Source organism: Aythya ferina (genome assembly GCF_964211825.1).
Source record: "Aythya ferina genome assembly, chromosome: 9".
NCBI classification, from domain to species: domain Eukaryota; kingdom Metazoa; phylum Chordata; class Aves; order Anseriformes; family Anatidae; genus Aythya; species Aythya ferina.
Genome location: NC_140305.1, coordinates 16655690 through 16671833, shown reverse-complemented (window position 1 = coordinate 16671833; position 16144 = coordinate 16655690). Strand labels below are relative to the sequence as shown.

General features: G+C 46.4%; 1 protein-coding gene and 1 long non-coding RNA gene across 4 annotated transcripts in view; both read left to right on the top strand.

Moving 5' to 3' along the window:
• Positions 1–6988, top strand: part of CCDC50 (coiled-coil domain containing 50) — a 40287-nt gene extending 33299 nt beyond the window's left edge. For both annotated transcript variants that reach the window (XM_084529344.1, XM_084529345.1), the window contains one exon: positions 871–6988. In XM_084529344.1, coding sequence (XP_084385470.1) covers positions 871–890 — 20 coding nt within the window. In that variant the 3' untranslated portion in view covers positions 891–6988. The remainder of the gene's footprint in view (positions 1–870) is intronic.
• A 1865-nt stretch (positions 6989–8853) lies between these two features.
• The window catches only part of LOC311441347, a 67406-nt gene continuing 60115 nt past the window's right edge, over positions 8854–16144 (top strand). Inside the window, exons 1-3 of one of the 2 annotated variants that reach the window (XR_014695893.1) lie at positions 8854–9046; positions 14552–14671; positions 14850–14973. This is a non-coding gene — a long non-coding RNA (uncharacterized lncRNA). The remainder of the gene's footprint in view (positions 9047–14551; positions 14672–14849; positions 14974–16144) is intronic. The other variant, XR_014695894.1, reaches the window with a different exon arrangement.

The following is a 16144-nucleotide window of genomic DNA, read 5'->3' as shown; positions in this document are numbered from 1 at the left end:
TGCCCCAACAGGCAGGAGATGCTACTCAGTGAGTTCTGCTTGCTGAGCACATTGCTGGCTGAGAGAGGGAAAAGCTGAACTGGTTTGCCTCGAGTTTGTCAAAATGCTCTCTGCTTGTCCTGTGTGATCTCTTAATGATGAATGACTGTGAATCCAGGCAGCAAATGAAGGAGAAATAACATGAAGACAATGATGTGATGAGTTTTAGGTGACTCACTAATATTAAATGATCCAATACATGACAAAAAAAGCCTCAGAGTATCTCCTGTCTGGCATGTGGATGGGATGATCGTATAGAAGCTTGGTCTGAGAACAGGCTTGTTTTATTCCTGTAGCATCTCAGCACTGCTTTGTTGGCTTGTTTCCTGAAATAATTTGGCACCGGAGCAGTGAAGGATCGCCCTCCCCCCCAGTTCTTGAAATCTGTGTGCCACTTGTCTGAGTTATCTTTAGAGGCTCTGAGGAAGAAAGGTGCAGCCAGAGGTAGACTCAGATTTTTTCCAACTCCACTGATTATAACTTAAATGTGGACAGTTTTCTTGCCAAAATTTGAAGTTTTGGATGCTTTTGTGTTCTGTATTCATCAAAAGAGCTGGAAAGTTGATGGCAGTTTATATAGTCTGTAAGCCCAGTGATCCTTCTGTTTTCCTTAGCAAGGCTGTGAAATGTGACTGTGGTGCCATTCACAGCCTGCGAGAAATGGGTATCTTGTGGATCTATCCTTCCCTTTGCTGGAGTAAAGTAATGTACAGTTCCCTCTTTGACATCAGAGATCCAAGAGGGCAGTACAAGTAAGATGACTGCAGGTAGTATTTTCTTTACCAGGACCTATCCTTACAACCTGTTTCTCCTTTCTGTTTTGTTTTCCAGGTTCCCGTAGGAAGCAGTAAACTGTGCTAGCCTTCGCTTTGGTACTGACTCTTCTGTAGCAAACATTACTGGAATTGCCAGGCAACTTTCTCAATTCCTTACCCCATGGGGGGTCCACCTTCCACTCCCAGGATCTCCTTTTTAAGTGTCATCGTATTAATAAGGAACACTTGTTCGTTTCAATTTCTTACTCATATGTGATCACTTAAGCAGTGCAGTACAATCTAGCCGCCACTGAGCTGTGTGAATCAGCTAGCTGATTTAACAGCTCCCTCTTATTCCTTTGAGGCTTTCATTTATTTTTAAACTTTGGCTGGAGTTTTGACAAATAGGACGAGTAGAGATGCACATACAAAAGGGAGAAAAATCCAACGTATGAGCTGGGTTATGGCAACGCAGCAGAAAATCTCAAGTCCAAGTTCTTTCCATATTAGGATGACTGAGCAAAGAGTTGTTAAAGGGAATGTGTGCTGCTTCTGCTGCTGGATAAGAGAGCTGAGCCAATCTGACAGTCACGGTAGCTTGCAGGAAGGAGAGAGTATCCTCACAGTGTGTGCCATCCAAAGCTAGAACTTGGGACTGGTGAGGAAGAAATTGCCTCTAGAACAAAACTTCTTAACTGCTGTGTTTCTTTCTAGGGTTTCCAGCAATTTGGTTAGGGTGCGTAACCACGCATTTAGCTCCAGGGTATCGGATAGGACAGTTAAGAGGAAGAACTACTTCGACTGAAATTAGATCTTGGGTGCATGACTTTTAAGGCATGCCAGGGAGTTGATGAAGCTGGGAGTTGTGGATTGGGAGTAATCACGCAAACATATTTCAGTGCCTGCGGGGATCTCTGTGGTCACCTGCTTTGAGCTTCCAGGTGGTACAAGCTAAGGAATTTCACTGAAGCCACGGGGGAGCTACTGTACCTCCTAGCTCAGCTGCTGATGCACTTGAGCACAGTAACTTATGTCAGAACATGAGTGTGTCTTGTAAACATAGGATTGAAGGAGGGCCATATGGGCATAGAGCATTGAATCCAAAAGCTACTGTTAAAAGCAACTTTGAGGTAGAGACAGAGTGCCAAACAGTCTGCAAAATGTCTCTGCTAACTGCTTCTTCTCTGCGCTGCTCTGTCCAGCACCTGAGGCAGGCTCCAGTCAGGTTGAAACTATTGCTCTCCAGGGTACAGCAGTGTATCCAAGTTTAAGTTCTCTGTACACGTCTGCCCATGCAGTGCTTTTTTCCTTTATTTTTCCCCTTTTGATGGCTTGTTTTCCTTCCACTCTTTGAAAATCATTCTGCTCTTGCAGTAACAAGTAGCCTTTTTCCCTTTGCCTTCTGTCACTCCAATTCTTTTGTCTTGCTAACCTTTTTTTTTTTTTTTTTCCCATGTATTTCCAAGTGCATTTTTAAACTGCAAGGCTGAGTAGCTGGACACTGGCTTGGAGTCTGCCCAGGCAGTACAGGTTAGTTATTCCCTTGGCAGTCTCACTCATGGCAGCAGAGCCTCCTGCGGTGCTCCTGTTGCACTTGCAGCCCAGCACAGAGGCTGTCCTGCTGTGCTCTGCTGCTGCTGCTGGTAGCTGCAGTCCTGCTGCTGGCTTTGCTGAGGAGGGTGCAGGCAGAGCTGAGACTGTGCTCGCTCTTGCCACCGATCTGTGCAGCTGCCTGGGAAAGGAGCCTGACAGCTCTGTGGAGCTTTGTGGAGAGTGAATGCTGGCGTGGAGTCGGATAGGAAGTCGGAAGAGATCGTGGCTCTCTGCTCTTGCACTAATGCACGATTCAAGCCCAAAGGCAGCTGAAAGGCTTTAACCTTGGCTCTTGTCCTTGGTCAGGATAGCTACTGAGACAAATCGCTAGGAATATGAGGCAACTCATTTTTCACATAAGTTGCAAGAGCATCATTTAACACTACAGCATGAGCCCGTGCCTTGCCTTGCCTTGCTCAACAGCTCAAGCTTCCATCTCTTACCCCCTGGGATGTTGGCACCAGCTCACTCCCTGTGAAGTACCAGACAGCCCCAATAGGCCTCTGCTCCAGGCATGCACCAGCCAAAAATGTTGTGAAGTTAGACTGGATCAGCAGCAACCTGTTAGCTGTGTACCCTTGCTTCCAGCCCATAGGCTTGCTTACCTGCATGAGTCTTCAAGTGAGTCGCAAGCTTTTGCTTGTTTGCTCTTTTTTCTCAGGAAATTTTCCAGCCAGAGGCTAGATTTTACTGTCCTTGCCTTGAGCCCTCTTTTTGTTCCATCTTTGTCCATTCAGAAGTGTTAATGTTGTTTTTAAACGATCAGGAAAAAACAACAACAGAGACCGTATTTTTTTTGTTAGGTAACTTGGGTTAATGTGGCAACCTCATTTGCAATGATTTTACTTTATAAAAGTTTATTTTTGTATTTCATGTAACAGTCAAAATTTCTACTGCTGAAAATGCCTTTTTTTTTTTTTTTTTTTGTGTTGGGATTTTTCTCCCTCCTTGCCGTTAGAGTGTGTATATTTTTGTGAAATGGATGCCTGGTGGGGTTTTACGAACTAATACTTTTACAAGTACCCCAGCTTGTATCATCAGGGGCACTTAGGAAAATCGGATGGGGAAAAATCCTACCAAATAAGAAAGCAATTGTGCTTTGTACTGACTGTCCATGGGAAACTGGTGACCCTCTGCACAAGGCAAGGGAAAACCACCAACTAACTCAGCCCTCCCTGGGCTTCTGTAGCTGACTTGCACTGCAGTTGGCTGATGTAACTTCTGTCTTCTTCTATTCAGGAAAGTTGTGAAGGCCCTGAGCCTGCTGACACAGGAAGAACCTATTAAATCAGGAAAGATGCTTAGGAGTATCCAGGCTGTTGACTTCAGTGGGAGTGAGTGGAAATGCTATGAGAGAAAATTATGGTTGATCTTGTTTGGAAGTTGGGTAAAGTCCAAAGAATGCCCCAGTGCCTGCTCCATGAAGCTGCAGGATCTCCTCAATGGCCTCCTCTGGCCAGCCAAGCTGCCCAGCTGTGGCACCAAGAAAAGGGAGCTCAAGGGAAGTACCCAGGAGCGTCTGCTACTTCCTTGGATGTTTTCAGGGACCGCTGAATGCTCCGGGGCTGCTTTGCTCTATGTCTTCCCTTAGTGCTTAACTTTTTAGTCTTATTCCTTGTCTTTATTCATTTGCTGTCCCTTGCATTTCTTCTCCTGTTTGTTTTTTCTATAGCCCTTGTAAATAGGAGGGCCTCGAGGATTTGCTAGAAGGGAGCTGGCACCTCTGTCTACAGGGAGGAATGCTAAGAATGATAGCTGAGAAAAGCATTTAATAAATGGGGGGTAAACAGAGCAATTGCTTACCTGACATGCCTTGTGGGCCTCGTGCAGACACGGGGTTCCCGAGGCAAAAGTTGCAACTGGACTTGTCTGTTTAGTAGCCACTTCCATGGCCCCACTGAAGTCAACAAGAGTTGAGACCAGGGATGAAAAAGGAGCCAATACTTCTTAGAGCTCAGCAGCCACAGCTCTGCTGAGAGTCAGGGAGATGCAAAACCAGCATCACTGAAGCCGTTCTTTTACAAAGGAACAGCCAGAGCAAAATCTCCTATCCATGGCAGAGAAATGTTTAACTTCGTGTGTGTGTGTGTGTCTTCAGTTACCAAGTTTCAGTAGCTCTGCCTATGGTTTTGCTCTGGATGTAACAAGCATGTCAGAGCTCTTGCAGGAACCCCTGCCCAGGTCACTCAGCTCTTGCATCCCTTTCTTACCATGTGCACTAACAAAGCAACAAGCACCGTGTGGAAAGTCCATCACCGTGAAATCCTGGCACTTCCTAACCTCCATAGCAGGCACATCTCACCAGCAAGAGCTCTCGCCGCCACCTCGCCTCCGTCCAAAGCACAGTGGTCCGCAGAAGAGGTGAGGCGAACCCGAGTGATCGTGCCTTACGTGCAGGGATACTCGACGTCTTCGACAGTCTGATCTGAGTCACCTTGCTACGAAATAACTGTCTTAAAACTTGGACTGTACAGCTTCCTGCAGTGAGAAGCGGTTGTCGTCACGGGAATAGATCAAACAGGTTAATCTTTTTTTAAAGAATTTCATGGTTTTGAACTTAATGGGGGTGGGGAAATATCAGCTGTTAGGGGATAGGTTAAGTCTCATCATTGAATTTCCTCCTCGTGGGGAGGAAGGGTAGAAGTTGCAAATGCTGCAGTCTGCTTCACTCTGTAAAAGGGATCTTGTATGTACAGTATTTTTATATCTCTGCATTCCCACCTGTCAGGATATGAATCAAGTTTAATAACAATCATAAGAAAAAAAGATTTTTTTTTACAGTGCTAGACCTTTGAGTTTTTTATTTTGTGCCAAACTACAGCCACTGTTACATTAGAGGGTATTCGTTCAGTTTATTGATCAATGTGTATATTATATATTTTTTATTATCAAGGTTTTTATTTTACTTCATGTTAACCTGTATGCAAACTAACTGTGGATTGCTAATTTATATACAAGGGGAGCACTTTGGAGACAGTGTGAGGATTCCCCTACTTAGTTTACACTCCTGCAATATAGTGCAGCCAGTCCATAAAACTCATATTCTCTGCAAGAAGTAATTCTCCTGGGCATCTGCCAGCTGAATCAGACTGCTCCTGCTATTCCTCATGGCAGCACTGTTGCTGCAAGGCTGTGTTCAGGTGCAGTAGGAAACAAAGCGCAGCTCAGAGCAGGGACTGACAGGCGACCAAGTTCTCTGCTGTTCTCTTTGTGGTGGTGATGCCCAAGGAGGCAGCTGCAGCAGCAGCAGTTCCCATTTGGGGATGACTTTGAGGCTGCCCTATATCCGTCCCTAGCAGAGGGACTGTTCTGGTTCTGCCCCACTCTCTCTCAATGCTTAGTTTTGCAGTTGCTTTGGGAGGTGGGTGTGGGATACAGCACTGAGGCACAGCAGTGCCCCTCACATAACACACACCACAGGCTGCTTGTCTCTTCTTGTGAAGGACAGGCATAAACCTACAGAGACTCCAGTTATCTGTACTCTGAAATGTGCCATAACACACTTCTGGCCGTGCAGGGCTGTCGTGGAGGGTTGAGCTGTGCTGCACACATGCCACTTGGACTGCCATGCCTCAGACAGGCTGCACTACACACGTCTTGTGTTGAGAAGCTGCACTGCCCTCAGCCTCTGGGCTGGAAATACCAGCTGCTGCTGCCTCCTCTTGGGTAGCACAGGGCAAGGCTTAAGCTGTGCAGTTGATGCTCTTCACAGGAGGGTCCCGGAGAGGACAACAGCACACGCAAGCATTTCCTATTTCACAGCAAACAAGTTTCACTGTATCAGTGTTCACTCTTAAGTAGACTCCACAGTGTGTCTCCAGCTGCATCTGCATACTGCAATATAGCTAACTGCCTCAGAGAGACTGCGGTTGTCTAGTTTAGCTCTTCAGGGTAAGCTTTCAGCCTGTTGAATCTAAATGTTAGCCATACGAGGAGATGGATTAGTGGATTGGTTTAAATTCCTCAGAGCTGCAAAGTGTATCCTGTGTTGCAACAGCTAATTCTTAAATATATAAATCATGCACTGACAATAATCTGTCTATGCAAGCCTCTTCTTTCTTATTTTTGACTGTTCACTCTAATTTAACCAGGTTTGGCATAGAACTTCTGAATGACATTTAACCAAAGTATCGTGTCCGTGTGTGTATAGCATGTTTTGCTTCATACTCCTGAATTCGTTGAATGTAAAGGGAACATTGCCTTGCCCCGTTTTGTTCAATAAACCATTGTATTTTGTTATTGACTGCATCCTTCTGTCCCTCCGTGTGCTTTTCTGGGAACGCTGAATTGGGTTCTTTTCCCTGCTGCGAGTTGGAGGCTTGTTTGGTGTGTCCTGTTGGCTGTGCCCTCCGTGGGTTATGCAAGAGAAGGGGAAGGCAGTGCTTCATTCCACCCCTAGCTCCTGGAGCTTAGCTGGTTCTACCAATAATTGTGTTCTTCCAATTTAATAGATGTAGCAAAACAACGATTTGTATTTAATTTGATTATTTTGTGGCCAGAGAGATGGAAAAAGGCTGTGTAATGTCTTGGAAGGGATCTGGACTGTTTCATTTCCTGAGACTGTGATACTGAATAATAAAGCTGTGTAATTATTTGCAAAAGTAAGATACTTTTTTTTCCCCTTTCTGTTAACATGGCTTTTAGTTTGCAAAATACCTTCTTGAAGTTTCCCAATAACAGCTTAGACCTGCAGTGGTGTGACGGAAGGCAATAAGAAAACGTGACAAATGCTCTGTCTTCAAAGGCAGCAGGTGAGGATACAACCACACAACTCAAACACGAGCCGACGAAGCCATTTCCAAGTCATGAATTCAGCTTGCAGCAGAACACAAAAGGACAGGCTACTAAACATTAACTGCAAATCTCAGGTCCAAACTCTAAAACCTTTTGCAAATGTTTGTTTATTCACTTGTTCCCCTCTGCTTGCCAGGAACAACTGTTGCATGGGGGAGCAGAGCACCCCTTGACAACGCAGGGTGCTCTGGGCTGTCCCTGCAGGGGCTTGGGCTCGGGTCTGTGCAGGGATGAGTGCCCTGTCTCCAACTGAGTTCATTTGGGTATTTTAGGGCCTGTAGAGCACTGCCTGACTGCTTTGAATCACTTTTACATCATCTTTACCTCCCACCGCCTCCATCTCAAAGTCCCTTAGGTATTGCTAGTGAGCAGAGGCAGGGACCAACAAAACAGATAATTAAAAATACTGGGACATGGCTAGCGGAGGAAGAGCCTGTAAATACAGGGCACTCAGAAGTGCCAAGAGCTCTGCCAACTTACAATTTATTTTAGCCTCCTGTCTGAAATTACTGGGTTGGTCTGTTTCCTTTGAAAGGCTCCTTTCATGCCAGCCTTGGCACTTGGTTAAGCGTTAGGCTGCGCGGGGCTGTGGTGGGAAGGGGGCCAGCTGGAGCCCCGAGCAGCATCTCTCACCTGCTGCGTGAATGCCTGCATGGAGGGTTGTACGTGGGAGCCACAAAAGGAACATTGAAGAGCGCCTGGGGACTTAAAAAAGATTTTTGGCTGAACTAGAGGAATTGCTGATCTCTGGGTTTCCAAGTCATACCCAGCTCAAACTGTACGGATGTGGCTGGTGATCCATCATGCTGCAGGTGACGGATCCAAGTTTCCCCAGGTATTTTCCACCTGTGAGAAAGGTAAGCCAGCAGAGACTGCCTGAAGTCAGCATTGCTGGGTACCCAGCAGCCCAGTTGCCCATCTGGCTGCTTCGTCCTGCTCTGCAAGGTAGGATTTGCAGATTGCAGCTGCCATCTCCCACCTGTACACATTCCCTGGTGTTCTTCCACCCCCCAATGACTGTGCCAAATGCCCCTAGTTCATTTTGCTGATGGCAGGCAGCTGCTCTAGCACTGACACCTCAGTTTTCACATTGTCTCCTTTCCCCTGGTGCTGCTCTTGCCTTAGTAATCGCTCCCCTGAGCTGCCCTTTCCCCAAATCTGTCTTCCTTGCTCAACTCCAATGACTCACTTTGTGGCCTTTCAAGACCCTGCTCCAAGCAAACAGCCCCTAGCTGGTGCTGGAGCTCCAGCACCACCACATGATTCCTATTTACATCTTACCAGCATAATGCCACATCACAGGATATTTTCTTCCCCGCCTGTTTTAGATTTGGATGCTGTCCCAACTTCATTAAAACACGGTTGACATATCCAGTGCCTAATTACGAGGGAGAAGAGCATGTTCCTGCCTCACTAGTAGGGTTTCTGCCCCTTGCAGCAGGTGAGCTGGTGCAGAAGCACACCAGCACCTGGCCTGAGCACAACCCCAAAGTGTACTGCACACTGCAGCCTTCTTCACCTCTTCATCCTTCCCAGGTGCAGGCAGTGCCCATGGCAAGGCCATACACGTGCTTGTCACCACAGAGTGCTCCAGGAACATGATTTGTAATTGCCTCCAGCAGAAGTCCAGGTCCTCCTGATGCTTGCTCCTCTGGGAGCCTAACCCAGCTCTCCTGACGGCAGGAGTTAATTCAGCTGTGTAAAGGTGCAAATTAATGCCAGCTTGGCTCTCTGTAGGCTAAGAAACAGCTGACTGAGGCTGATACCTCCCAGCCCTCCTGTTCTCAGTCCTCTGCACTCCCAGCTGGGAAGAGAGCAGCACCCTCACAGGTCCTGAGCAACAGGAACGGCCCCATCAGAAGCAAGTAGGCCCAGCGGGGGGGGGGGGGGGGGCTTTTCTTCTCTGTGGTCCTCAGGCAGGTTGGACAGAAGTTGTCTGCTGGAAATCAGGATGAGCTGCCTGGTGAGACCCCCAGGACCACTCACTGCAACTTGGAAGTTGCTTGATGCTCAGCTGGAAGCACTTGGTGTTCCCTAAATAGCCTTTTGATCTGCTGAAGTGCAGATAGAGCAAATCCCCAGAAATAAAGGAAGGTTTCACCACATGGGCTACCAAAGCCTGTGACCCAGTCCAGCCTACCTTAATTTTGAACAAAAATATTCAAAATGAGCTGGTAACCCTAAAAATAATAACAAAAAATAATTTTAAAAAATCAACAAGAGGGGATTGGGAGTTCTTGAAGGAATAAAACAAGTAATTTCAAAACAAATTATCACCACTGGGATACTCATGAAGGCTGTATGAACCTGCTAACACTTTGAAAATGGGCCCCTAGCTCCCATGGAGGTGTTTTGATGCCTCTAAGCCCCCAGTTGCTGGGTATATTATCAGTTTTTTTCATCAGTTCCTTGCATGGCTGAACTCAGCTTCAGTGTTAGCCATGGCGTGCAATCCAGCCCTTTCTGGTGAGAAGCCTTTCCCGCAGCATATCCCATATAAGAAGCGTGAGAACTGCTTGTTGATTCTACCTACTCCTTCTCCTCCCAGCCCTGCTCTTCCCTGAGAAGCGGAAAGCAAATCAAAAATAAAAGCACGAAAACAAACTTGGAGTAACAAGAAAAATAAAAGATAGCAATCTTGGAGATTGGAAATATCTTGGAAAAAAAGATAAAAAGGGGGAAAAAAAAAAAAAAAAAAAGAAGAAGAAGAAGGTGGCAAAAATGCTTTCTTTTTCTTTCCAATTTTTTTTTTTTTTTTTTTTTTTTTTTTTTTTTTTTTTCCACCTGCTCGTGGGAGCAGCACGCCTGATGCCGGGGCTCTCTCTAGCGGCCGGAGCTGAGCAGAGCAGCAGCGGCTGCGCCCCGCACCCCTGGGCTCTGGGCTCCCTGCTGCCAGAGGGGCTCCTGCAGGGCCCGATCCGGCCTGGGAGCTGTGCTGGGAGCTGTGCCGCTGCCTTGCTCCTTCCAGCCGGAGCCTAGGAGCTTCTGGTGGCACTGTGCAGGGAGGTCGGTAATGGCTTGGTGGCACCGAGGCTGCTGATCGCTTGCAGGATGAGGTTTTGGCTGTTTTGCCATTGACAGTGCTGCGCTCCAGAACTGTACAGCTTGTGTTCATTTAATTACAGAAATCACGGGCCAGAAACATATTTTTAAATATAAGCTGCTTGTTTGGCAAAGACAAGCACTCAGAAATTAGAAAGTGGCAGACCTCAGATCACCCAGGTGATGATAATTTAGCTCCTTTGCTGTTTGGGCAAGATCAGGACCAGTGCTTTCCCCTGGGCCTGTGCCTCGCCCGGGGGTGAGCTGGCTAGGTGACAAGCTGCGACTGCTGCACCTGAACAACTTAAACATTTATTTTATTTTATTTTATTTTATTTTATTTTATTTTATTTTATTTTATTTTATTTTATTTTATTTTATTTTATTTTTTTAAAAAGGCATTAAATAAAACAAAAAATTCCCAGAGAATAAGGAGTCCTGTCTCCTGACATACAACAAAACCACGTATCCACCCTCTTACAAGCTCCTGGCACCCTGCAGCAAGTGTCTCCTTACTCTTACGGCCATTTTCACCCGCCCCACTGCCCTGGGACAGACCCTTTCACACTGTGGAGGATGAAGGATGCTTTCTCCCAGCCCTTGGAGGGATTTAAAGTTCTTTCTGCTTGTGCTGTGAGTGTTTTGGTCCCCAGTCTTCCCCAAAGGATTAGGAATGCTCTTAGATGCTAAAGTGCATTTCATAGCTTCCCTCCTCACCTAGATGCTTGCATTAGCTGTTGGTGTGAATTGCTTAAGCCTGTGGTTCAAAAAGGAGCAAATGGGTTTCTCTGGTTTGCAGTGCTTTGTTGTGCTTTGGGGATCCTTTTCTTATCATGGTGTGAGCCAGATCCTAGAGAAACCTGTGGCTGCTGCTTGGCAAAGATGTTTGTGGAATACTTAAAAGTTGTTTCCAAAAACTCAGTTTTAGTGCTGTGACTTTTTGCTGTGCAGCACTCGGGGAGCTGCACCAGGCACCATGCACCAAGCAGTCTGCCTGAAAACTCGGCCTTGCTGCCCTCTCTCCCAGGGGATCAGCCAGAGGCGGCTCCTGCAGCGCTGTGAGGTCTGGGCTGTTACAAAGCAGTGCCCAAGCCCCACAGCCGCTTGGTTTTGTACGCTGCCAGAGGCTATTTTAAATCTCCCCTTGATCTATCTGTATCCTGTGGAAGAGAGATGGTCCCTAGCAAAATCCCCACTTAGTGCTGTAAAAGGAGGGCAAAAGGCATTTAAGGAAACCTCCCTGATGCTAAATCATTCCCAGCTTTTCTGTATGTGAAGGCAGAAAAATCATCGCTGCTGTGAAGGATGTGAGGAACTTCCATTGCAGGGGTTACCTGAAAATCCCTCTGTGTTGGGGCTGTACCATCTTGAGGCAGAAAAACAATCCTTGCCCCATATCATTTGAGGTGCCTGAGCCGGAAGGCAGTCCAGCTGTAGGGATAGCAGCTCTCTAACATCAGCTCTTACTGCTGTTTTTGCTGCTAAAGCACAGCTGTAGTATTTATTTATTTATTTATTTTGCCTGAATCCCATGGTCTTAAGCACATAACTGTTCTTGTAATTTGCCCTTCTTCCTTTTCGCAGTATTTACCCTTTACAGCTTAATTGGGTTCTGTATTACTGAAGGCTGCTTGCTACTTAAAGGACATTAGAGAGTTGCATTGAAATATTTATGTCCAGTGCATTACTTCATTAAGGAAATGATCTAAAATGAATGAAGATTGAATTATGCCCAAAATGCCCTATAAAACTGGATGCCGACTGATTACTTAATGGTTCTCCTGATACATGATGCATTAGAGGTCTATGTTGCCTTTAATTTTTCATGGGCTGGACTGTCTTACAGCAACCCCAGCCTGTTGGTTAATGGCATTTCCTTGTAACAAAAAGCTTTGTTCCTTTTTGCCTTGACATGAGTGGTGTTTTCATGATATATGAATTGAGGTGCCAAAATATGTTTTGTGCTTGAGAATGTAACTGAGGTTCCTAAAGGGATCACTCCCATTTTGGAGCTAGGAAGAACAGTTCAGAAGACACATCTGAAGGGCTCTCCTGAGCTACAGATGCATTTTCCATGTAGCAGTGTGCATGTAAGCAGTCTCTCCAGTTTACCAGTGTGTGGTAAAAGGATGATTCTGTGATTAAGAATGAAAGAGCTTAATTTGGTGCTAAGCGCTCAACAGAATGTTTGGGCAGCAAAGAGCTTTATCCAAACCTGAAAGGGCTTTTAGCAAGCTCACCTTTGCTTGGTCTTCAAGGCTGGAGAATGAATTCTTCCAGCTGTGAGCAGCTAATGCAAATATTAATACACATATTACAGGATGCAAAGAAGCAGCACTGCAATACATATTTCAGACACAACTGTCCTTCTTTGTGCATTCCTTTTGCTTCTGGAATCTTCCTTCTATTTTTTACGTTCCTAATGAAAGTCATTATAGATTTGCATTGTGGAGAAACTCCAGCCCATGAACACTGGAAAAAGCTCAGATTGAACCTGGGAACAGCAGAGCCTGCAATAGTGTACCCGAACCTGCATTTCCCCTAGGGAGGGACCTGGACACCTACATACAGTGCTGTCCTGGCTTTCTGCAGGAGTTTTTGAACCTTCATTAGTACAAAGGAAAATGTACTTTGTTTAACAGAAACATCTTATCTTAACAGAAATGTCAGCCCTGTTTTCTTTCTGGCCTGACCCTTAATCTTGGTCTCATGCACTAGGGAAATCCAATCCTTGCAAAGTCAATTTTATTAATTGATGTTTATTGGATTATCTTTAAAATCAAATGAGCTTTAGCTGGGTGAGCTGGAAAATAAAGAGCAGGCAGGAAGGAGGTTCAGTTCAGCACAATTCCTTTGCTAGTAAAATGTAGCTCCTGAAGAGGCTGAATTTCTCCACTGCAAGGGGCAACAGTGGCAGAAAATGTAGGATTGGGGGCAGGAGAGCTGGGTTCATCTGACAGATCAATGCGAACTCCCGGGCAGAGTTAAGGGTGTAAGCATGGAGTTCTGCACCAGGAGGTTCCTGACTCCCAGCAAGGATTAGGTAACAATTTGCCAGCACCAGGCTTCTCCTGGGGAAATCTGGTATTTTGGTGGTATGATTTAGAAACTGAGTACATTGACATACTTGGGGTTATTCACCAGGAAATGCGGTACATGGGTGTGTATGTCTGGCTCAGGCTGGCATCTGTTTTCATGGTCTGAGGGCATTTAGATTCCCCCAGGCAGCATCCAAGGCACTAGTGCATCAGTTTTCTGCATCCAAAATGTAGGTGGTTAGCCAGTTGGAAATCTGTGTTTTAATCCATCTGCTCACTGAGCTACAAAGCTATGTCTCCTTTGTGCCAGGAGAGTGTGCTGGCTACACAAGTTTAGTTTGACAAGACCGTGCTCTGCAGTGCTTGCTGATCAAGCTCTGCTGCCCTGTGGTGAACTGAGCACTCCCAGGGCCAGGGGGAGCTTACAGCCTCCCTAGGAAGGAGGAAGCCCTGGACCAGTTCTGCTTCTGTAGTGATTCATGTATTTGATGCTGTCACTGCACTATATCCTGAAATATCCTGGCTGTAGGGACCAAGGTGGACATTTCAGAGAGCCCAGTTCTTGGGCAGATAGCTCCTGTTGGCACTTCCGTGGCTTCCTAGGCTTGTTGCTGGCTGTGCTCGGAGCCTCTTCTGGGTGCTGGCACGCAGGGAGCCTTGGAAGCAAATGGGTGTATGCAGCGGCCAAACAACCAGCAACTGTGTGGGTGCTCACAGGAGGAAAGGAGTTGGGTCTCTCACAAAGAGGGAGATGAGGAGTCAGGGTTATTGCAGCTGTGCAGAGTGGGACATGGGGGAAAAGGATGCAAATGCAAAAGAAAGCAGATTAGCATTTTTATTATCCTGCCTCTAAAACAAACTGGGGTTTTTGCTTTGCCTTCCTGGGAAATAGGGAATATCTACTCCTTGTCTTGCAATTCAATGAAAACCCAAAGCACATCATCTGACTCCTGACAGCTTGAGATTTTTAACAGAGCAAATAAGGCAACATGTTTCTTTTTTCTTTTCATTTTTTTTTTTTTTTCAAAGTCAAAAAAGGACTTGGGATTTGTGGTGAAAGTTATTAATAAAAAGTGTTCTCTGGGGCAGCGAATTCAGAGGTTGCCTCATCAGACAGTAATTACCAGCCCAGCACCACCATTCCTGAGACAATTGAAATTTAGCCTCCTGACAAAAAATTGATTTTGAAGATTAATTGTCCCCTGTAGCACAGTTTTAGTCCAATCTGAAATACAGAGAGGACAATTGTCCTCTGAGTTTAATAGAGCTGTCTCTCTTTGATATTCACAGGGCTGGAGAAAACTCTCCTGGGAGGAAATACTTTTTGGAGAGATATACTTTTTCGTTGTCTGGAAAAAGTTCAGGTGGTGGAAAAAGTCTGTCAGTGTCCTCTGATCTTTGAACCTATAGGTGAGTTTACGTCAGGTATTGAACCCCCCCAGGCAGCAGTGGGATGCTGGGGAGAAGGGAATGAGCAGAGGCTGGGTGTGAGGAGGGAATCTGGCACGCTGCCTTTGTTCAGAAATACAAGAGTTGCTAACTCGAGTGGGTGGCAGAAACTTAGTGTGAAACATTGGTCTCTTGGCAGGTTTAACAGAGGTTTTCTGTAACTCTGCCTGCATCCATCGCCCGTGCTTCCCCGTGCCAGGGGCCTGCTGCCCTTCACAGCCAGCTCCACTGGGGCTGGCCAGAGACAGTCGGACAGTGCTAAGGTACGCATATTTTTCATATTAAAAGTAACTTGCAGCAGGGTGGCTGAGAGCTGAATTAGCTGGGGGTACCCCAGTGCCCAGCCTGGCCTGCACTCTGGGGCTGGGGCAAGGCACCAGGGTTCTTCCTTCTTGTTCCTTTTAGGAAGTGGGAAGCTTGAAAAGTTGCTCCCTCCAAGCAGGAGGGGCTGATTGTGTCCCTGTGATTACAGCAGCGAGGTTTGGGGTTGCTCCCTGCTGCAGGGTTTGGCAGTTTGGTCACAGGAAACCTGTAGGCCTGGCCTGCAAAACCTGTTGCTGTCCTCCACCTCTAACACCTGCACATGATTATCGCGTAACTCCTCATTTTCTTAGCTTTTTGTGTGAGAAACTCCCTTTGAATCAATGCACATAATACAAAATTCAGTGAAGTTGATTCCCCTAAGGTAATGCCAGGCCCCTGACAGCATCAGCAGCCGGGGATGGCACTGACCGGCATCTCAGGGGCTCCTCGGCTGCACTCCCTCCTTATCGCAGGGAAAGGTGTGGGAAGGAGGAGCAGCTGACAGGAGCTTTGGGCTAGGATAAACTTCAAAAGGTATTTCAGCTCCGAGAGAAAGGCTTCTCCCCATGGTACTGACAACAGCAAATGATTTCCAGCTTGGCCAGGCTCTCTTCCATTACGCTTTGTGCTGCTGATAACCCTACAGCAGGGAGTCAGGGGAAAAAATTGATTTACTTTATACAGGGAGAAAGAGAAAAGGCAAAACTGAGGAGATAAGTTGCACAGCCCCTTGACTTACTCTGAGGTCTCTCTTTCCTGAGCACAGACTCAGGAGCCTGGGGCTGCTTCAGCAGACTGTGAGGGGCTTTGTCCCTTTGGCAGGGGTGCTACTGGTGGGGACTGGGGATGTGTCCAGACCATTCATTCTCCAGGGATCATCTTGTGTATTTTTTACCTTGTTTTTGCTAGGCTCCTAAACAGGAGAGAGAGAAAGAATAAAATGAAATATCATTTAGTAAAGACGCTGAGTAAAACAACGTCTTGCTGAGCTGTGGATGGCCCAGCTTTGCTTAAGCTGAGGTGCCCCTCTGTCCTCTCTAGCCATCCTTGGCAAACTCCGCAAGTCTATATGTGCAATTAGTTTTTTTGGCCACTTGATGTCTCTGTGGGTTGTGGAGAGCCCTGGGTAAA